This window comes from Crocodylus siamensis, chromosome 7 (assembly GCF_052110815.1).
Source record: "Crocodylus siamensis isolate JL-2025a chromosome 7, ASM5211081v1, whole genome shotgun sequence".
Taxonomy (NCBI): domain Eukaryota; kingdom Metazoa; phylum Chordata; order Crocodylia; family Crocodylidae; genus Crocodylus; species Crocodylus siamensis.
The window spans coordinates 42381143-42405151 of NC_143401.1; the positions used below are offsets into that span (position 1 = coordinate 42381143).

Below are 24009 nucleotides of genomic sequence, written 5' to 3' on the forward strand. Positions count from 1 at the left end.
AGAGTTAAAAAATATTGTTTGTTATTTTTTTTTCCTTCAAAGAGTTCTTTTCTGAAGATCAGGCCCATGCAAGTTGTCTGAAGCTAGACACTTCAAACTGTGAGCCACCCAAAAGCACTAATCACCCAAAACTCATGGTCTCCAGATTCCACACAAGAGATCCAGCAGAAAAACAATTTAAACATAAATACAAACACAAACTTGCCAGCATGCAAAATGTGGAGCCATAGAAATTAAATAAATCAGCAGTAATATAAAGCTGCTGCTTTTTTTTAATGCAATTTTTATTTTGGAGAAAGCCAGATTTGGCTTTGTTGTTTAGTTTGAAGTGACAACACAAAAAAGCCTGTATCTTTGAGTCACTTTTTGATTATCATTTGGAAGTGGCTGATTTTCATTAGCGATAAGTTTGTAAAGGAATATAGAAACTCCTTCTATTTCATTATATTCATGCCTTGGCTGTCAAATATTCTGCACACCTCTACTGTTGTTGTTCTACCCAGTAGTTCAATGGGTCAGCTGAAAAACAAAAGGAAAATTCAACCCAAAACAAGAGCATCATAGTTAATATTTTGTAAACAACTTTCCTTTATTCTGAGGTAGAAGCAGGAACAAATGACATTTTTAGTAAAGCATAAAAAGAGGATTTTCTTAGCATTTGTCAAACACTGCAGTGATTCTGAAAGACTAGATGGCATTCAAAAATCTGTCTTTGTGTTTCAAGTATCACAGATCCAAAGAGCAAGTATAGATACAGTAATGAATGCTTGTTTACTGAATTTAAATGTGCAGAATCCAAACCTTAGGTAGACTGCATTAATAAAATAGTTAACCTGTAAACAAAATGTCTTTGTTACTGTCATTATTTCAGCGCACCTGCAAAAGGCACTTGTTTAAAAAAAATGCTTGATTCTTTTCTGGAATTTTCCAGAAATGCCCATACTATAATTCCCTGTAGTACTATAATTCACCCTCCTTTTCAATGATTCAGGCTTTTTTTGACATGTAAGCCTATATAGAAGGCATTTCAGAATGTGATAGAATTGCTATACAACTGAGTCACCAAAAGTATGCCTTGAGTATACTTTTTTCCAATGCTGGAATTCATTTGGATGATTATCATATAGTTTCATAGTAGCTAGGGGTCAGGAGGGACCTGATCCTCTGCCACAGGCAGGAATGAATGCTTTTCACAAGACCCCAGACAGGTGATCATCTAACCTCTTTTTGAATTTACCCAAGGTAGGAGTGAGGACCACTTCCCTAGGATGTTGGTTCCAGATTCTGGCCACCCAAACTGTAAAATATTGCATCCTGATCTCTAACCTAAACCTGTTCTCCATCAGCTTTTTACCATTGCTCCTCGTCACCCCAGGTAGTGCTGGGAAGAATAGGGCTCTTCCTATTTGCTGATGATCTCCCCTGATGATTTTGTAGGCAGCCACCAGGTCCCCCTTCAGCCTCCTGTTGCTGAGGCTGAACAGGTTCAGGTCCCTCAGTCCCTCCTCATAGGGCCTGTCCTGCTGCCCTCTCACCAAGTGAGTGGCCTTCCTCTGAACCCATTCCAGGTTGGCCACATCCCTTTTGAAGTGCTGTGCCCAGAACTGGATGCAGTACTCCAACTGTGGCCTGACCAAAGTTGCATAGAGAGGGAGTATCACCTCTCTGGACCAACTTGAGGTGAATCTTTGGATGCATGACAAAGTATAGCTGGCCTTACTAGCTGTAGTCTGGCATTGTCGGCTCATGTTCATCTTGGAATCAATGATAACTCCAAGATCCCGTTCTGCCTCTGTGCTTTCAAGAGGGGAACTCCGCAGCCTGTATGCCTGCTGTGGATTCCTTCTCCCAAGGTGCAGCACCCTGCATTTGTTGAACCCCATCCTATTCTTATCTGGTCACTTATGTATTCTGTCTAAATCTAGTTGCAGCCTCTCTCTCACCTCAAGTATGCCCACATCACCCCACCTCTTAGTGTCATCAGCAAACTTGGACAATGTGCTTTGATTCCCCTCATTTGAATCACTGATGAAGACATTAAACAGTGCGGACCCGAGGACCGAGCCCTGGGGGAACCCACTGCTCACATCTTACCAGGTTGAGTACGACCCATCCACCACTACTCTCTGGGTGCGCCACATCAGGCAATTTTTTACCCATCCATCAATGCCACAGTCGCTTAATTTATTAACTTATTTATATCAAATAAGTCTATGTTAAAAAAGCATTAGTGTCTGTTGCAGTAGGTCTGTTCCTGGCCTCATTTTTCTTCTTTTTATAAGACTTCTCTATAATTATATGTGTATTTCTGAAGCAAAGTTAAATCACATTATCTAGATTTTACTTGTTGGAAAAGAAAGGGATACAGATGCAGATACAACAGTGTCATAGGCTGGGGTCCTCAAAGACGGCCATGATCTCCTAAGGCACCTCGACTGTGCCAATTTGGCTCAATGGGCACCCTCAGTTCTTGCCCATCATGTCTTTCATGGAAAATTATAAATAGGGAGGCTGCCTTTAAGTCCTCTTGGACACGGTTTGATGGACTCTCTGAACCCTGTGGGTTCCCAGACCCCTTGCAGGTCCCGTTTCATGATGGGTGTTTCAGAGGCTTCCTAGCCTTTTGAGCTAGATGTGTGGCTCCAACCACCCCTTTACCATGCCCCAAGCCTCACAGATGGTACTGGCACTGTCATGTCTAGGCCTCATTATAATTCGGCCCCTGTCGCTGGACCCCTCGGCACTGGGCTGTCCACAGCCCCTGTTGCTGCACCCTTCTCTGGTTCCAGGGTCCCCACCCTGCCATGGACCCCCAATGAGGCCTCCTCCTTTCCCAGATAGCCTCACCCAAACCACCGGTCTTATAAAATGGCAAACAAAACATAAGCCCCTGGGTTGTAACATAACACAAGCTACATAAGGTGCAGGTGCAGGTGCAGGCGCAGGCTAATTTCCTCATAACTGGTTGCCATGGCAACCTGCACCTGGGCTCCTGTCTGGCTCTTTGGGCTCTTCCCAGGCAGTTTCTGCTCTTTTAGGAGCAGGCACCTAAGTGCCCTGTGACAAATAGCTATTTTCATTTTATTTATTTTGGATGTACTTATTATGATCATTGACCATAATTAGAAACCTACCAAATACATGAGTTTGCAGATTTCATGGAAATTGTTTAATTGGCAGTCTCCTGTGAAATATCCAGTCCCCTGTGAAAAAGTGCAGGGAGCCAGCTGTGTTCAAGAAGACAGCAAACAGCTGGTAGAAAGCTGTGTCCTAGAACGGCCAGGGAAGGGAGCAAAATGAGAAAAAAACAAAGTCAGACTGCTCATCTTCTGAAGTGGGAAAAGGGGTGGAGGGCTGGGAAAAGATCCCATCTCTGTGTTTCCAGAAGGGGAGACAGGGAACCAAGGAAAAGCCTGCCAAAAGTCTCCTTCTCCTGAAGCTGGGGGGAGGGAGGCGGGGAAGGGAGAAGGGAGGGAGGGATGACATTCATTGTTTCTATTACTTTATTTTAGCCAGGTAGCTAGCTTTACACTTCAATTGGGTATGGGAACTGTTTAATTGCCACACAAACACAAACTGTAATGATCATGCTCTTCCCTTGATGAGGGTGATAATTATTGAATTAACAAGTCAGGCAGCTCCATCTAGGGCTTTCAATCAATGCCTGGGAGAGGTGGGACTTGTGGGGAAAGTCAGAGGCAAGGAAGGGCCTACTTTGTTCTGCCTTCAAAATGGTAGCCCGAGACATGATATGGGTGTGGAATCAGGGGCCCCAGCTGTGTTACAACCATGTCATTGGCCTCTAGGGCCCCATGAATTTGGTTGGTGCCTGACCATAATGGATGGTGCATGTGATAAAATCCCCAGTTAATGTAGATGTACAAAACTGTTTTGACATCATGGTTTGAACAGTGTTCTGAAGAAATAAAATCCTGTGAAAGTAATATGTATTGGTATAAAATCATGAGGGGGGGGTTTGTTTTGTTTTGCTTTTTTTGAGGGGGGAGGGAGGAATTGTTTGTTCTTTTGTCTTGTGAGTGGCTTAGAGCACATCAGGATAAAACTCCTAACCTGGTTTGAAGCAGTACAAAATTGCTTTCAGCGGGGAGAGGATTTAATCCTCGTAATATTAGGAAAATCTATGGCATCGATAATCAAGCTACTGTCAAATGCAGTTCTGTTGTTACAGCCCTGCAAAACTCAGATTTTGAGATCTGGCTCACAGAGGAATTTCAGGAGTTTTGCAGAAGCTTAGATTTAGACTTTTGGAGCTCCTAAGTTTATAAGAGTAGAGCTGGTATAGTGTCCTGTGGAGCTTTATTCAGTACAAACCTCTGAAAAATAATATAGCTTTGTGTACTGGAGAATTTGGTTAAGTGGACTTCAGAAATTTTAGGCTACCACTACATTACTGGAGAAAAAAAGCTTTAAATAGGGGCTGTTGTCAGGTTGTGTTTAAAAGTAACTATCACTCCACTTAATTTTGCCATGCTGGTCCCATTTCTTTCCATCCTTGTTGGAAATCTATGCAGATTTAATGGCAGTCATACTTAAAGGGAAAGTTCTAAGTACAGGATTTAAAAAAAAAAGAAAGAAACATGGACCGGAAAGAGTCTCAGATCACTGAGTCCAATCCCCTGTGCATGATGCAACCATTAGTTCAAAATGATATATAAGGCTAACTTTTCTTGTTCCTTTCTAACACTAGGCATAAAATACCTAATTAAAAAAGACAAAACAAAAACAGTAAAGTGAAGTAAGATAAATAATATGAGCATTAATAAATAACTTGGAAATGAACTATATAATTATAAAACTAAATAAATAGTGGTACTATTATGGTCAATAATTGCTTGTTTTGTTGATGAAAAAAGGGCCTAGGAAATGATTGTTATAAAATCTTGACACTCACATGGATAAATGTTTCATTATAAAACAAAGATGTTAGCTGCAAGATTTTTCTCATGGTCAGGAATGAGAATTCAGTGTAAAGAAAGTGTTTTCAGTAGAAATTAATTTTAAATATGTATTTCTTCAATGTTTCATTGTAAAATCAAAAGAAACTTTATGACTATGAAAAATGTCTTTGCATTCAAATTGAAAGATCAAAAGTTTTATTTGACCCTTTATTGATTAAAAATTTTAGGGCATGTGTAGATGAAATGGGGACCCTAAATTGAAGTGGTGTGTTTTTAAAAATACTGCTTCAGTTTAAGGTGAAGTAAACCCATGTTGTGTATACCTCTGTCTTACCTGCCCCTCTGGTTGCAGGGAGGGGAGGGCAAATTGCCAGCAGGCAGAGTGGTCCCTGTGCTGTAGGGTGTGGAGGGAGCTGGTACTTCCCTCTGCAACAGCGGCAGCACCCGCCTGTGGGCACCTGGCTCGGGCAGTCCTGAGGGGCACCACAGCTGCAGAGGGAAAGACCAGGTCCCTGCACAGCTCATGCAGGCAGGCAGGCAGGCAGACATATTGGGGGGAAATCAGGTTCTCTGCTTTCTTCTTTTTTTTCCTTCGGTGGAGCCTGCCTACCTGGGCTGCTGCCAGACTGCCTGGACAGGCTGCCTGCACAGTCCCTGAGCCTCATGGAGCTCTGTAGGGTAGCAAACTCAAACTCCTCTGGGGTGTTTTAGTTTGTTGCTCCCTAAAGTAATTTAAGATGCATTATGCTGCTGAATGTGCTACAGTGGCTGGAATTAATGCGCAATATACCACTGCTGCATGCAAACACCAGCATCATTAAAGCAGTGCAAAAGCATTTAACCTGCTTTCAAGTGTTGTACACACATGCCCCTCATTTCATCTATACACTCCGTTATATGTCACATGTATATGTCTTCCTTTTGACATGTGTATGTTATCTGATATACATATAGGACAATATTTTACTAAAAAACATGGAAGAAGATGGTGTTGTAGGAGAGCAAGAGAGAATGAGCTGGGAGAAGAGAGAGCATATTATTCAATACCAATATTTTCTTGCAATAAATTAGGGAGATCTTGTATGAGCAGACAGGTGGAGACAGGAGGAGGAGGTTTTGAAGATTATTTGACCACCTATATCCATCTGTTGTCTTTTGGTTTTCATATCCTTAGATGGTAATTTTTTTTGAGACAGTCTTTTAATTCTGTGCTTATGAGTGTCTATGATGGGACAGGACCTTAAGCACTAAGCATTAAGTAAGGCTAACAGTACTGATAAGACATTTTGAATGCATTACCCTTTCTTCCTGTTTGATAAAGGTTGTACTCTTAACTTTAAAAAGCCTAGACTGAAACTGATTTTTTCTGATCTTTTTTATAGATATTCGTGGGCTGCAGGGCTTTTTGGACCAGGCCTCAAGACTAGGACTTGATGTATCTTTACAGAAAGTGGACAGAAACATCAGCAGAGTTTTTGCCAGTCTTTTTACCACTATGAAGACAGAAGAATTGAATCGCTACCGTGACACATTACGAAGGGCTATTTTGCTTCTAAGCCCAAGGGGAGCCCAGACTTTCATTAATGAGGTTAGCAGTTTTCTTCTTAAAGAATCTTCCTTACCTTGCATGATATCTTAAATTTTTACATGATATGGACCCATATAAGCAAAAGTAGATATTTTGAAAATGTGCCTATTGCCGTCAACTGTGTATCTTAGTTGCTTTCCATTTTCATGGAATTATGTATTCCAGGGTACCTACATACCATTAGTAAACAGAAATACAAGGAAAGAAACTGTATAAACTGGGAATATCTTTATGGTTGAAATCCGTGGATCCAGGGTAAAACATGTATGTTGTTAAAGTTTGTTCTACACAAGTCTATGGAATAAGATGTACTAGCATGACAGCTGAACCACAGTGGTTTTGCTACATACATAGTAGAAAGTATCTTCTGTCTTATTTCTTAATGGTTTCTTAAGATAAGTGAGACTAATTAAGAATGGGGCATAGCTGTTGGGCAATGTTATTAATACTGGTACATGAGCTATTATTTTACTATTTATTTTTTATACTGATTTTTCAATTTAAGGTTGTAGCCCAAATTCCTTTAGATTACAGGTAAGAGTGCATGCAGTATAGCATGTTGATATAATACAAGTAGAAGATCTGCAAACCCAGAGATCTGCATTAGGAAAAAAGGTAACTATAAGTATGGTTTAAAGCATAGAAGTCTACGTATAACTTGACATAGGTGACAGATGTTGACTGAGTTTCTTTTAAGTGGAGTGATAAATGCAGCAAACCAGCTGATAGGACAAAAACTGCAAAAAGATGTTTGAGAAATGCAAAGAAGGGGAAAATGAAAGTTTACCTTGTGTTTTGTAAAAAAGTGAACTCAAATTAAGAGTACTGTCAGCACTATTGCTATGGTAAGTGGTTGTTACAAATATATTTAGTAATGAAGTAAGTATTAAATGAATCAGAGACCCAAAAAGAAGAGGGATATGGAAGTCCAGGACAGAAAAAAAGGGAAAGTGCATGGATGTAAATGAATTCAGTGTCTGCTTTAACACAGTATAAAGGAAACCTCTAAATGAAATAGAAGTGTGAAGAAATATTTTCAATATGGTGGAAATATGCTCATTAGCCTATTCTCACCTGCTTCAGATCCACACTGGTGTGGTATATGTAATGCAAGTACTGAATATTTTGGTTTGCTTGATTGTCAGGTTGTAGCTTTTGTTCTCTAATTAAAATACACTACTCCATCCAAGTGCTTTGGAGCCTTCATCATTCTAATATCCCCTCCACCCCCTATGCATACATGCACGTGCACACACATACGCAGTGTGTGTGAAACAGCTGAACCTAATTCGTTTTAATTGGTCTTAAAAATTCTGCTAACACCTGTTGTCACAGGCCAGCTGGGCACTGTGAGTGTATCCATTTAGTTGCAGACTGACTGAGCACTGCAACTTTATTAGCCACTGGGATTTTTGGTTCGGGATCGAGGAGGTGATGTTGGGAAGGAAAGCAACGACAAGTTTCACTTATAAAAAAGAATACATTTTACTTGTGACAACAAAAGATTTAGTTTGCACATATAATAGTTAATAAAAAGTTTAAGCTAATAAACAGACAACAATACAGATTAAAATTGACAGTGATAATAAAACAGATAAAGAAATTAACTAAGAGTTCCCACTTGGTTAGTAACTTATCTATACTCCCTCGGTTAGAAGATGCACGTCAAGCTGAATCAGTGAAGTCAGACGTCTCTGAACTGGGCTGCCGGAAGGAGAACCGGTGGAAGTCCCTCAGTCAGGATCTGGTCCTCGCTCTCACAGGGAGTAAGAGAGATCCATGGGGGTATGGGACAGCAATGACCCTTCTGTTCCATCCTTCCCGAGGGTAACTATGATATGTGTGTTCTTTTATATCCTATTTATGCTAATTTTTTAGTTATATAGCCATTCATAATATTGCTTTATAGTTGTTATCCTATGGGGTTAAAAGGTGTTAGAAATCTTTATAATAAGTTACTGCTCAAGCTTGGGTTTATCCAATAAGCAAATTGCAACACAACATCTTCAGGTTTGAAATTAGCAATACCCCACCTAAATCCAGCCCCTTCAGAACTCTCTGGCTATGCTTTTTTGCGATGTCCTTTCTTGAAATGTACTGGACAAGCTAGGCAGTTCAATCCAGTTTTTATCATCATCAAGGCTAAATCCTGAGCAAGAAAAAACTATTAGGTCAGCTAATTTCACAGCTATAGCTTTGTCTTCAAGGCCTAGTCAATTCCATAAACAGTTAAGTTACATTTGTGGATTACAAAATACAAGTTTTATATTAGACAAAAGTTCCAAACGCCTCTAAGAAGCACATAGTTATTGCTTATTAATTTCTTTGGTTCTGGCCATCACAACCTATTCTGCTAAATCTGCTAACACCTTAGCAGAGGTAAGAAGCTAAAAAATATTCTGCAGTGTTTTAATATGTGAAAGATGAACATTTAAAGATTAAAGCTTTAGTAGGTGTAAGTATCTAGGAATTTGGCTTTAGATTTTGCACTTTCTATTTAAAGTACAAGGAATGGACCTTGTTATTTTGTTGCATTAAATCCTAGTATATTGAAAAAAACAAAACAAAACCACAAGCAAACAAAACACTAAATCAAAATAAATTATCTCAATAAGTGTTTACTGGTGGATATTGGGTTCCAATCATCATTAATGGATCTTTCAGCTTCAGTAAACTATGTTGATATAAACTTTTTATTTGTGTATTATGTTTTAGCATGGGAAGCACTTGATCTGTGGTTACAGTCTGCCTTTGCATTCATGCATAAAAGTTGCAGGGATTTTATCTAGGGTAAGCACTTGAGACTATAATTCACCTGGGGAGTTGCAGTCAGTACTTTCTCTATTTATTTCATGTACGGCCTTCAACAAAAGGGTTGGTTTTCATATATGTCCAAATAAAAGTTAGTAATAAGCTAAAGCAAAAATATGTGTTTTTCTCTGACCTATGCCTGGAAGTTCTGTTTCCTTTCAATAATATGACTACCAGAAATGTTAATAAGTGTTACATACATTGGGAGGACAATATCCCTACAAGTCACTAGAGTGTAAGGACTAACACATTAAATAATTTTAACACTCATCCATGCCTCAGAGCAGTGTGGTATTATAAGCATTAGGAATAATGAGCGTTATATTTTTCCAGATCCCTGCAGGGGTTTAACTGTGGGCAGATATGAGAAGTAATTTATTTGACAATCTTCCTTTATTGAAACTTGATTGATTCAGAAAAAGCTTTAAAAAGAAAATTTAAATCTTGGAAATAAAACTCCCAAGAGGCTTGAGGCTTGAGGCATTGCTGTAGGGAATGATCCTGCACTGGCAGGAAATGGACTTAAATGGCACTGAATATGTGTCAATCATTTCTATTATCATTAATCTTTCTAGCTATATCTTATCTAGCTAATTGTGCAGAATATAAATGCAACGGATTGTTTACAATACAGGGTAAAATAATGTTGAGTTTCAACTTCCAACTGAAGTGTTTTTTATTTAACTGGCAGAAACACATGTTCAAAGTATGTGGAAGTGGAGGAGTCATCTCAGAAAAGCCAGGAAGCAGTTCTGTGGTGCACACTCAGGACTCTTCTAATCTATCTGCTCTGCCAGGGTTAGGCCTGGGTGTTGCAGGAGCAAGTGGGTGAGTCCCATTTCTCAGTGGTCTTCCCAGGTTCAGCAAGGAAGTGGTATTAAATAGCTTAAATAATCTGTGGGTATACTTGTAACGTATGGTAGTTTCATAAACAATGAATAATAGACATCTTTCAGCTGAAATGGGGTCATATGAGTCTGCTTGCTAGTTGCTGAAAGAGGTAAATTTTCATTTCAATTACAGGTGGCTGCTAGGGCTGTGCAAAACGGCAGCATTTCATTTTGAATTTTGTTTCGATTCGAAACAGCTGTTCTGTTCTGTTCCATTGAAGCACGGTCGAAATGGTGAAACTGTTTTGACATTTTGCCCGTAGGATATCATGGGGAAGGTCAAAACAGCCTATAACTGTCGAGGTTGAAACAGCAAAATCAAAATGAAATAGATATAGTCAAAACAGCCTCAAAACAAAATGAGGCAAATCAAAATGTTTCACCGTTTCGAGGCTTTTTGGATATTTCGCCCATAGGCTATAATGGGGAAGCTTGAAACAGCCCATAACTTTGTCATTTCTGGCCTGATTTGGATGAAACTTGCAGGAATGGTAGCCCCATCTGAGGGCATGAAGCCTGACAAGTTTTAATGAGATAGGTTTAGGGTGTTCAGGGAAACTGCATCCCAAAATTGTGAAGGGAAAACTCATGTCACATGTATGTATTAAGCCACAGTGGGGTCAAAACTACAGGCATGCTAGCCCCTGGTGAGGCCACAAAGCTTGCTAAGTTTCACAGGGACAAGTGCAGAGGATTCATGGAAACTGTAGCCCAAAATCTTGAAAGCAAAACTTGTGTCACGTGTATGTGTTAAGCCATAGTGGGGTCAAAACTGCAGACATGCTAGCTGCTGCAGAGGCCACAAAGCAGGCTAAGTTTCACAGATATAGGTGCAGGGAGTTTGTGGAACCTGCACCCCAAAATCTTGAAAGCAAAACTCATGTCACGTGTATGTGTTAAACCACAGTGGGGTCAAAACTGTAGGCATGCTAGCCTCTGCTGAGTCCACAAAGCCTGACACATTTCAAGGAGATAGATGCAGGGGTTTGGGGGAAAATGTACCTCAAGCGCAGACAAGCAAAACTCGTGACATGGGTGATGCTGTGTGTGTTTAGGCACAGCATAGTGAAATCTGCAGGCCTGCTAGCCCCTGCTGAGGCCACAAAGCCTACCAGCTTTCAAGGAAATAGGTGCAGGGTTTTGGGGCCCTGCGCCTCTAGCTGCTGACAGGCAAAAGTCATGTTATGGGTGCTTGTGCAATTGCGTCTGTCTTGGGGCATGCGGGGTGGTGGGGGAAACTACTGAAGGCCTGGCTGCTAGGCCATGCTGTGGTTACAAAGCCTACCAGCTGTTAAGGAGATGGGTGCAGTAGGGTTCTGGGGCCCTTGACCACTAGCTGCTAACAGGCAAAACTTGTGATATGGGTGCTTGTGCAACTGCTGTCTCTCATCGGGCAGCAGGACTGAAGATTCCCTATGACTTGCCACCACAGACCTGGGGTTAATAATTTACCACAGTATGACCATGAGCTGGGAGTGCAATGCTGTAGCCAGCAGGACCAACAATATGCTGGCATGCATCAACTGATGCATCTCCAGCAAAAGAATTTCAAAGAAGTGATTCTCCTGCTCTACTCGGCTCTACTCAGCATTGGTGAGACCGCAGCTGGAGTACTGTGTCCATTTCTGGGATCCGCACTTTAACAAGGATGTGGTAAAGCTTGAGAGAGTCCAGAGAAGGGCTACCCATATGATCAGAGACTTGCACAGCAAGCCATATGAGGAAGGGTTGAGGGACCTGGGACTTTTCAGGCTGAAAAAGAGGAGGCTGAGAGGGGACTTGGTAGCAGCTTACCACTACATCAGAAGTGTACATCTAGGGCTTGGTGAACAACTGTTCACCAAGGCACCCTTGGGGAAAACTAGGAGTAATGGTCACTATCTGGACACTCTAACTGTGAAGTAGTTTTCCCTAATGTTGAGGCTTAAATGAGCCTGAAACGATCTTCCAGGAGTTTGTGACCATTACTCCTAGTTTTTGTGACATGAGTTTTGCTTTCAAGACTTTGGGGTGCAGGTTTTCCAAACACCTTGCACTTAGCTCCCTGCAGCTTTTTAGGCTTCATGCTTTCATAAGGGACTACCATTCCTGTAAGTTTAATCGAAATCAGGCCAGAAATGACAAAGTTACAGGCTGTTTCAACCTTCCCCATTATAGTCTATGGGCAAAATGTCAAAACAGCCTAAAAATGGTGAAATGTTTTGACTTGCCTCATTTTGTTTCGAGGCTATTTTGACTATATCTGTTTCATTTTAATTTTGCTTTTTCAATCTTGAAACAAGTCAAAACAGCCTCAAAACAAAACTGGCAGCAAAATTTTGCACAGCCTGTATATCCAGACTTTGAAGGGTCAAGGAAGTTTAGATCTGATGTCTGGATATATAGAAATATGAGATGGTTTTGGAATTCATATCCAGGTCTATATGCCAACTTTCCAAAGTGCATGTTTACTTCAAGCCCTCTTTCTGGCTTGAAGCAAACCTAGGCACAAAATAGTGAGTTTCTTTTGAAGTAGTGGCTGTGAACTTTAATCACAAAGGAACAAACTCTCCCTTCTGCATCTAAAGACCTTTTTCAAAAAATGGGATGAACACACAAAAATTCAACCAGAATTGGTATATGTACATGTCCCTGCATGGTAGTTCATAGGGTCAAATAGGGACAGGCCAGGAGAGAAAGGAGCCATGGGATCCATTACTATGTAGTTTTTCTGGTTGGCTGTTTTTTCCACCTTTATAGAGGCACCAGGGCGCTAAAAGGTTGATTCCATCTCCGAAGCAACTTTGGGTTAGGGAAGGACTCTTTTCCTATAGGTCATTGCTGGAGCTATATATCATCCAGCCAGCTACTAAAGCTAAGGAATAGGTCATTGTAATTTAAGTAATAGTATATTTGGACAGATTGCCTCCTGTATTGGGACAGTTAAGGGCTCTTTACTATAGAAAGGCATCAGCAAGCTGTAGAGAATTGAAAGAAGGATGACAAAAATGATAAAAGGATTGGAAAGTATGACCTGTGCAAGGAGGTTAGACAAACTTCCTATATCCAGCCTGATTAAAGGAGAAGTAACTGACAAATACTTGAGAAGAAATAGCATGGAAGGAGAAGGAGGAGTTATTTAAGATGGTCTTGAGTTGTCTATGAGGACTTTCCTAAAAGTGAGGTCGATTAGATGATGAAAACGCTTGTCAAGTCAGGTCATTGTGACTTCATCATTTAAGGTGTTCAGAAGTAGATTAAATGAAATGTTCAAGGACTTAGCATACAGGTCATTCATATACCAATTTGGAGGATGGACTATATAACTCAGGAGGGCTTTTTCAAGAACTGTCAGCTATGCTTCTGTTTGAGTGAGTGCAGGCTAGTCTGTGTAACCACCCATGCAGTGAAGAGAAATAGATATCTTAGTTAAGTACTCCATAAATTTACTGTAGCTGTACAGTACTTGTGCAATTATTTAGAGAAAATACATAACACAATATTAATTTTAATATAATATTTATTTAAAATGACAGGTTGTCTCAGACACTGTATAGCATATCATCACCTTATCTTAATTTATTTTGGAAGATCAGTAGATCCTAAACTGCAGCATGTTACATAATTAGACATTGTCAGCAATTAGAAATGGAAATGGAACTCCTGGCTTCCAACTCTCCCATTTGTGACACACTGTCACCCAGTTTACCTATATGAATTATGTATGGTTTCTTGAGAATTCTGTGTTCTTAATTGTGAAAACAAATAAATGGTTTTTTTCTGGAACTAAAAATCTTTCTCTTTCAAAATAAGTTAATGGAAATGAACTTTCATATTGATTAACTTAATTATCTAGCTTTTTGGCATTCTTTTATTGATGGATGCTTATAATCCTTTGCATACCCATGAACAAACAGAAGTGCATGGATATGTATTCCTATCCATGTTCATATAATTTATAAACAAATATTTATGAGGAATCTTACCTACAAATATTTTTCTGTTTCCTTTAGATTTTTAGAAATTAACATATTTATTTACACAACAGCTTAGTAGTTAGTGCAACAGTTTTTGATAGTAGGTATGGTTTGGGTATAGTGGTATGAGTCGAAGAGCTCTGTGCTACCTTATATTAAGTTAGTTTAGGTATCTCTTCATGGGTTGCCGTCAGACTTTTGACTGTAGTGCAGATATGACATATGCTTTCTTATACTCCAAGCTGTACATTACTAAATCAAATTGCATTTCCAAGTGATCACACTGGACTGTTCTGATGGTTTCATAAATATGTTTTACAACATACTGTACTAGAAGATATTTTATTAAATAAAATTACTTGGAGTTGTATAAATGTAACCAGGGTTATTATGTTCTGTACTTTCCTGTTAATATTAAGAGTCTTGATAGAGCTGTTTATAGAACATGATCATATGACTTACATTTTGTAAGACAGAAAACACCCAAGTGCAAGGCGTATATTACAGGCATACCTCATTTTATTGTGCTTCGCTTTATTGCGCTTTGCAGATATTGCGTTTTTTTACAAATTGAAGGTTTGTGGCAACCCTGCATTGAGCAAGTCTATCGGCGCCATTTTTCCAACAGCATTTGCTCACTTCGTGTCTCTGTGTCACATTTTGGTAATTCTTGCAATATTTCAAACTTTTTCATTATTATTATATTTGTTATGGTGATCTGTGATCTTTGATGTTACTATTGTAATTGATTTGGGGCGCCACAATCCGCGCCCATATAAGACGGCGAACTTAATCGGTAAATGTTGTGTGTGTTCTGACTGCTCCACCGACCGGCCGTTCCCTCATCTCTCTCCCTCTCCTCAGGCCTCCCTATTCCCTGAGACACAACAATATTGAAATTAGGCCAATTAATAACCCTACAATGGCCTCTAAGTGTTCAAGTGAAAGGAAGAGTCGCACGTCTCTCGCTTTAAATCAAAAGCTAGAAATGATTAAGCTTAGTGAGGAAGGCATGTCGAAAGCCGAGATAGGCTGAAAGCTAGGCCTCTTGCGCCAAACAGCTAGGTCTCTTGCGCCAAGTTGTGAATGCAAAGGAAAAGTTCTTGGAGGAAATTAAAAGTGCTACTCCAGTGAACACAGGAATGATAAGAAAGAGAAACAGCCTTATTGCTGATATGGAGAAAGTTTTAGTGGTCTGGATAGAAGATCAAACCAGCCACAACATTCCCTTAAGCCAAAGCCTAATCCAGAGCAAGGCCCTAACTCTCTTCAATTCTATGAAGGCTGAGAGAGGTGAGGAAGCTGCAGAAGAAAAGTTTGAAGCTAGCAGAGGTTGGTTCATGAGGTTTAAGGAAAGAAGCCGTCTCCATAACATAAAAGTGCAAGGTGAAGCAGCAAGTGCTGATGTGACTGGCTTTATTGCGATATTCGTTTTATTGCAGTGGTCTGGAACCAAACCCACAATAACTCCGAGGTATGCCTGTATTTTGCAGTTATTCTGTATTACTTGACAGAGCAGTATTTTTTTTCTGTCCAAGTTTAACAGTCGGTACTGTAGATATGCATTAGCTTCCTTTGCCTCCACAGTGTGCACATACCTACATAAATATGTTTTTTTATGCTTATAAGCAGTGGTTGACACAACAAGGAGGAGGTGGAAATGTTTATAAATTGCCAAGGCACTTAATTATGAAAATACTTTATAAATTGGAATTCAGTTGGGTTTGTTCAGCTGACCAAGTCTGCCACTCAGAGAACTTATCTGGCAACCAGCTGCCCTATGTCTTGATAGAACTATTATTCTGAGCATTACTGGGTACATCTACATGTGCAATTAATTTGAAGCAATAAAATCTAAAGCAGTTTGAGCTGGGGTAAAATACTCTCTGGTGCAGCATCTATACATATGTCCGGGACAGCAGGAATTTGAACTGGGGTAGAGCAGGCCTGGGCTGGCAGGGGAAATGGGGGATCAGTCCCAGGCTCTGAGTAGTGGTGTTGGGTAGTGGAGGAGCTGGCTGAGGCACAAGGGTGCTGCAAATGTGGAGCCCTGTGGCTAGGCAGATGGCAGGAGTCTGGACCCTTATTGCCTGGGCTGACTGGTAGAATTTACACCCATTGTCAGTGTCTGCACATGCGTTTAATCACAATTAATTAGCCTGTAGACAATAAGCTGAAAAGGAGCCAACAGTGTGCCCTTGTTGCAAAAAAAGCTAATGGCATACTGGTTTTCATTGGTAGAAGTATTGTCAGCAGGTCAAGGGTAGTGATTTGTTAAGCACTGGCGAGGCTGCATCTGGAGTACTGTGTCCAGTTTTGGGCCTCCCCCTGCAGAAAGGATATGGACAAATTGGAAAGAGTCCAATGGAGAGCAACAAAAATGATTCAGGGGCTGGGGCACATGACTTATGAGGAGAGGCTGAGGGGCCTGGGCTTATTTAGTTTGGAGAAAAGAAGACTGAGAAGGGATTTAATAGCAGCCTTCAGCTACCTGAAGGGAGGTTTGAAAGAGGATTGAGCTAGACAGTTTTCAGTGGTGGCAGATAACAGAATAAGGAGCAGTGGTCTCAGTTTGCAGCAGGGGAAGTTTAGCTTAGTTATTTTCTCATTAGAAGTATAGTAAAACACTGGAACAGGTTACCGAGAGAGGTTGTGGAATCGCTGTCCTTGGAGGTTTTTAAGATCTGGCTAGACAAAGCTTTGGCTGGGATGATCTACTTGGCAATGGTCCTGCTTTGACCAGGGGGTTGGACTAGATGACCTCCTGAGTTCCCTTCCAACCCTAATTTCCTATGATTCTATGACTTGGTTAAAACTGGGGATATGAGGACTGACTTAAATAACACATCCCTTTTTAGCCTGCTTTGGTAACTGACTAAAACAGGGGTGGGCAAAATGAGGCCCATGGGCCAGATGCGGCCCACCAGGCCATTCTGTCCAGCCCATGGGGCCCCTCAGAAATTTAGAAAATTAATATTCATCTGCCCCTGGCTGTCTGTCATGTGGCCCTTGATGGCTTGCCAAAACTCATTAAGTGGCCCTCCACCCGAAATAATTCCCCGCCCCTTTTCCTAAAAGGTAACTTTTTAATGGCATCCTTTGTAACTCTGCTGAATAAGGGGCCTGATTTAAAGTATAGGCAATCATCCTTTCCTTAGTATGTACCTTTAGTTCTTCCAGGACAGATTAAGGAAGTGATTGACTTGCTTTCCTTATTATAGGAAGGTATGGGAAAACAGTTTTTTTTCCAATCCTGGGAAGAGATGGGTAAACATACTTATGATAATTTACACTTGTATACCGACTTCTTAGATCATTATGTTTTACAGTGGTTTAGTAAAAGATTACATTTACCCAAGAATATTTTTTTTAAGTTTCAAATTAATTTGGAAGTTTATGTAAGTCTGAAATAATTGCATTGGATATATTGCACAGTACCATTTGTATGCAAGGTAAACTTTTTGGAAAATCTAACTTTGATCATTTGAGAAGAATTATCCTAAACAAGATGACCTAAGAAAAATTATAATACCTCTGCACCACATAAAGCTCTGTCTACAATGAGTAGGAATTCCAGGGCTTAGTTCAAGGCATGCTTTGCATGAATGGATTGATGGATAGTGTCTAGAAGACAGCAGTCAACTTACATTTATTTCTTTATAATTTGGACTGTGGAGTTTCTAAAAAATTCAAGATGCTAGTGATGAATCTCATGGGAGATAGTGGAATATGAAAAAATATTTGTGAATCTTGTTCATTAACGTCAAGCACTTGGATTTTATTCAATTACATTTGTAACTGGAGATGGTACTGTAATTCTGCAATAAAATTGCCTTTCCTCAGGCAAAGAGTGTTCTATGTCAGACAAAGAGAGCATTATCAGCATAAAGTGTGGTATGTCAATTAGCTTTATTCCTTTTTGTAACCTAAGGGGTAGCAAAACTCAAAAACTTTAGGAGTTGAATGGAGTGGGTATAAAACAAATTTCTACATGTATTTTTAGAGGGGCCTCAGTCATGGATCCATACCCAGAATGCTAGATGCTGTGCAAATACAGAACAAAAAGATGGTCCTCACTTCAAAGAGTTTGCCATGTATAAGAAACAACAGATAGAGTAGTACAAGAAGTCAATGAGACTTACCAGCCAGATGGCACCAGTCTCAGAATGCAATAACCCAGCCATTGACAATTTTTTTACAGGCATCGTAGAAAAGGACCCCTGTGAATGAAAATCACATGGACATTGGCTGGGAGTTCATGTCAAGCATGAGGGGCAGTTAGGAAGAGATTGTAAAGGTTCTAGTTTTAAAACTGATCAAAGTTGTACAATGAGTGAATCAGAAACAAGAATCAGAATTTTGATAAGAAATGGTATGTAGGGTTGGAAAAGATTCTGAGTGGCCTTGAAAATATGTTTCATGTGTTAAAAGAAGTAAAGAGTTAGTAGAACAGTATAAAGTAACGATATAAAGTAACTTTTACCAGTGACATGGTGAAAGTAATGGGTAAGAATATGGTGAAAGTAATGGGTAAGAATACATTGTGTGCACGCAGTCGTATTGAATGGATGTAAGAGGGGCAGGGTTATATTTCTAAAGGCCAGAGAAAAAGATACAGATCTGAGGGCTGGTTTGTAGCTCTTGTAACAACAAATATGATTTGATGAATGTGTATGAAGAAGTGTCAGACGTCAGTAGTGTAATTAAAGTGGAATAGTTGCACAGAAGCCCTGGGAGCTGACTTGGCTGGGGGGAGAAAGTGCAGAAAAATAGCCACCACTGCTGCCAGGCAGGCATACTACTGGTACCAGCTCCATTGGCCCATGCATTGCTGCTGCCCCAGGTGCTGATCCTCTCCCAGGCTTTATGCTTGTGATGTAGGGAGGCAAACAAGAAAGTTGTATCAGCAGAATACTGTGACTTGGTGCTTTTGGGATATATAGGATGTGATAGTGGAAAAAGTAGGAATAACTATATTTGTCTATTACAGTTCTATCTGATATGCAGTGTATCTAGTATGCTGTTATTTTACTGTCCTCCATCCTTTGCAAGGCAATATATCAGCAGGCAATAATGATTTTTCTCCTTGTGGCAATTTATGAAGGATAACTGATAGGCATGTGTAGAAAGTCATGATTTTAATTTTACCTAAGCAGAGGTCTATATTTGTGGATCATACCTATGCAATGTTGGTGTGAAATGCTGTATCTCCTATTCTGTGATTTATAGGGCAATATGCAAACATTGTAGCAGCAAAGTAAATTCTACCACATTTTGTATTTTTATTAAGCACATTTGCAGGAAACTTGTGCATGTTGAAATATTTGTGTATTAGAAAGGAGTACATAACAGTCTTTTGATTTATGCAACAAACATTCTTCAGCTGCTTGAAGTGGCATTTTTTCATTATTACTTCGATTTGCTATCTTTGAGGATTTTGTTTTTTTATAGAAGTTTTGGACATAAGTCAAAGTGTCCCAGCAGAGATTAAATTCAGTTGAGCTAGGTGCTGTACACACATAATAATATAATATGTAAACACCAAGCAGTTTACAATCTAAAAGGACAGGACAGAAAATAAGAAAAAAGGAAGTATCACTTTCCATTTTATAGATGAGGAAGTGGGGCACCGAGAAGTCAAGTATAATATCCATATCAGATGGGAAACCAAGATTGAACCCAAATATCTTAAAGACCAAGAGAGTTTATAGATGTGCTCTGGGAAACAGGGATGTGCTTTAATTAGCACAGCTCTGAGAGCTGTGCTAATTATAACTGCCCAGAGCATCATGCGCATCACTATCTCTGTGCTGAAAAATGGCAGTGGGGTGCTTTGAACTAAAACTCATTGGAGGAACTTTAGTTTAAAGCGCCTCACTGCCATTTTTCAGTGCAGGGACACTGATACATGTGAACAGTGTTCCGTCTAAGGAGTAGCAGTCCATAAGCCCACTGCTTTGGTCCTGCCTCTACTTTTTGGTGCAGTCCACCAGTAAGTGTCCCTCGGTAAGTGCCCAGGTAGGAGCAGGTAGGGTTCGGCCCCATGTGGAACACTGTGGGCCCCGGTCACCACCCTTCTCCATGCTAGCTGCTGCCCAGAGCAGCACAGCAGGGGCAGGAGGAGAAACTGCTCAAGGCAGGGGGAGCCAAGCAGTACCTGAGCAGCAGTAGCCCTGTCAGGAAGCTGTGCACGGTGGCCAGGCCCAGTGGAAGTGTGGCACAGGCTGCCCCTGGCAAGAGCAGGTGGGGCTCAGTCCGATGTGCTGTGGGGCAGCCATGGGCTGGACACAATCAATTGGTGGGCACCCATCCTCAAACTGGATCTAATGAGTTAGTGGGCCATATCTGGCTTATAGGCTGTGATTTTGCCTAACCCTGGGTTACAGATTCGCTGCTAAACATGTCCCAAGAATCATTCATTATAAAGGACAATAGAACTAGAAGGGAGGCACTGGGACCAGCACAGGACTTTTACCAGTGGTAAGCTCCTCACTCCTCATGCGAGGCAGGCAGTGACTCCTCCCCAAGGTGAGGCAGTGGCAGGGACGGGGGCTTGGGCTGGGGACTGGTGCAGGCTCCACCAGCTCTGGGGAACTGTTCTACTCCCCCACCCCTGCCTCACCTCACCCAGTGAGGAGGCACATGGCATTGGGGCTGGGGAGCAGAGCAGTTACCCAGAGCCTGCAGAGCCCACAACAGCTCCCAGCCCCAGCCCCCATCCCAGCCCCTGACCCACCTGGTGGAGGAGCCGCTGCCTTCCCCAAGTCAGGAGTGAGAAGCTTACTGCCAGTAAGTGTCCTGTGCTGGCCACGGTGCCTCCACCGCACTCTGCACCCGGCTTCTCCCTGGGAAGCAGCAGCCCAGCTTCTCTCTGGGCAGATGCACAAGATTAAAAAGTTACCATGCAGAAAGGTTTTTAATCGTGCACAGCTGCGCACATGCGCAGCTTAAAGGTAACCTTGTATGTGAAGCTGGAGTCTGCTGGAGCATGGTAATTACTATGGAAGGATGTGGGTAGTGGGGTCCTGCAGGGCTTGGTCCTTGGACCTGTACTCTTCAATGTCTTCATCAGTGACTTGGATGTGGGCGTGAAGTGTACTCTGTCCAAGTTTGTGGATGATACTAGATTGTAGGGTGAAGTGAACCCTCTGGAAGGTAGAGAATAATTGCAGGCAGACCTGGAGAGCTTGGAAAAGTGGACAGAACACAATAGGATGGAGTTCAATGATGACAAATGCAGAGTGCTGCACCTAGGGTGTAAAAATATTCAGCACACCTACTGGCTCAGAAATGACCCTCTCAGCAGCACAGAAGCAGAGAGGAATCTTAGAGTCATAAAGATGGACTCAAAGACGAACAGGAATTGTCAGTGTGACAAGATCATTAGCAAAGCTAACTGCACTTTATCATGCATCAGCATATGCATGACAAATAGAACTAAGGAGGTGATACTTCCCCCCTGTGCAGCATTGGTCAGACTGCAGTTGGAGTACTTCATCCAGTTTTGGGTGCCATACTTTAAGAAGGTTGTGGATAACCTCGAGAGGGTCCAGAGGAGGGCTACTCATGTGGTTAAGGGTTTACAGGCCAAGACCTATGAGGAGAGACTAAGGGACCTGGACCTCTCCAGCCTATGCAAGAGAAGGCTGAGAGGTGATCTTGTGACCACCCAAAATTCAGTGGTCACAAACTGACAGAGAGCAGATTTATGCTAGGCATCAGGAAAAACTTCTTTACAGTAAGAGTGGCCAGAATTTGGAATGGGCTTCTAATGGAGGTGGTGCTGTCCTCTACCTTGGGGGTCTTTAAGAGAAGACTGGATAAGCACCTGGCTGGGGTCACTTGACCCCAGCACTCTTTCCTGCCCGGGCAGGTGGTCAGACTAGCTGATCTGTTGAGGTTCCTTCTGACCCTAGCATCTATGAAGCTAGGCTCCAGGATACTCAATTAACTGAATCTGCTCCAATGCGCTGTAATTACAGCGTGTTGGAGCAACCTCCCTCCACATGTCTAGGAGCCCCAAGGCAATGGCTTAACCCAAGGATTGGCAACCTGTAGACCACAGGCCAGGTCCAATCCATGGAGTCATTTGATCAGGCCTGAGATTGTGGAGCTTTGGTAACATTTGCCTGGTGGGTGGCAGGGAGGGTTCACTATGCTCCATGTGGAGAAGCACCAGCTATGAGAATTCTCTCTATGTCACTGTGGAAAAATCAGGGCTGCGTTCTAATGCCCTATTGCCCATCGACCTCTGAAATGATCTGTATCACTCCAGTCTGCAGCCTAGAAGGGCTGCCCATTGCTGGCTTAACCAAAATACAATCCTCACTAGTATCCTTTGATACTAGTCTCTCTATTTATTTCACTACTCACCCCATCCCCAAACTGCAACTGGACTTTGTATAAAAAACATTAGTCTACCCCTAATCCCATTTCTTTAGCAATTATGTTAGATTGCTCCCACTAACCTGCTCACTCTGGATGCAGTATATTTGAAACCTCTTCAAACAGTACCCTTTTTGTTTTTCAAGTTTTGTTTCCTAAGTTGCCGTATAGCCGAACTTGCACAGAAAGTCCTACAGAGTATTTGAAGAATTGCTCATATAACTTTTTTATTGAATAGGTTCCTTTCATTTTAATATGGTTAAACTCTGCTGTGGATCACATACAGGGGATGAGATCAGTTTATTTGGCACCGACCCATTCATTCAACTTGAAGCAATCAGATTAAAAAGCTTTGCACTTTATTAATGTGTGGGCAGATGGCATTCAAGTTCCAAGGACACTCTTTATGAAAGCACCTTGAATGATCAGCCTTGTTATACAATTTGTATTTTGCTTCCAAGTTTTATGAGAATTCGTTTCTGAAAAATAAATCCAGTCAATGCTATTTTTAGATTGTATAAAGTGAAAAAACCCAAATATAGAATCTGGGTTTTTTGTTAATGAAAACATTACGGCTTCAAAATATATCATGTTCCCTAATACGTTTCCCCCTACAACAAAATGAGTCCAGTCAGAATCTGCACTATAAACACTTCACTATTCATTTTCTAAACCATTTGAGTCTTTAAAAATTTTCTAAAACCTATTTTAGTTTTTTAATGCTGCTTCAGAAATCAGAACAATTTAGCACTCAGACAGGATACATTTATTAGTGCTTAATAATCAATGCAATTCAAATTGAAGTAATTTCTAACAGCATAAATAACTGAGAAACACCTTCACATTGTAAATGTTAATGTGTGAATAAAATTATATATGTCATTCCATGTCAGGTAAAGTATCTAAAAACATAAGAAAATGTTTGTCTGAATGAACCAGCATTAATAATAACAGAAGGAAAAACTAAGGAAGTAAAATATTTTTAGGGCTGGATCCAAATCCACTTAAGTTTAGGGATGTTTTTAATATACAGTGTGTGTGTGTGTGTGTGTGTGTGTGTAAGTAAATCTATCCTAAATCACCCAAAGAAGAAACAACTTATAGGGAAATGCATAAATTTTGAGGAAAAGTACAGTTTGGAAACTGGCTTTTTGGTTGTAGCCATGTTGGTCTAAGGACGTAGACAGGCAAGGTTTTTGAGTAGCTGTGATATCTTTTATTAGACCAACTGAGTAGTTGCAAAAAAGATTTTGGCAAGCTTCCAGGTGTAGTCACCCTTCTTTAGGACTTCCAATACCTGAAGAAGGTTGACTGTGCCTGAAAGGCTGCTAAGAACTTTTTTCTAACTACTCAGTTGATCTAATAAAAGAGATCACCTCTGCTCAAAAATCTTGCCCGCCTACGGTTAGGAAAGACACTTAAACCAAAATATAATATAAGGATGTTGAGTTTCACAAAGA

General features: G+C 40.9%; 1 protein-coding gene across 2 annotated transcripts in view; it reads left to right on the forward strand.

The window, feature by feature from the left end:
* Nucleotides 1-24009, forward strand: part of GRID1 (glutamate ionotropic receptor delta type subunit 1) — a 1131580-nt gene that overhangs the window by 602059 nt on the left and 505512 nt on the right. For both annotated transcript variants that reach the window (XM_090057114.1, XM_090057113.1), the window contains exon 4: nucleotides 6302-6507. In XM_090057114.1, the coding sequence (XP_089913240.1) occupies nucleotides 6302-6507 (206 nt within the window). The remainder of the gene's footprint in view (nucleotides 1-6301; nucleotides 6508-24009) is intronic.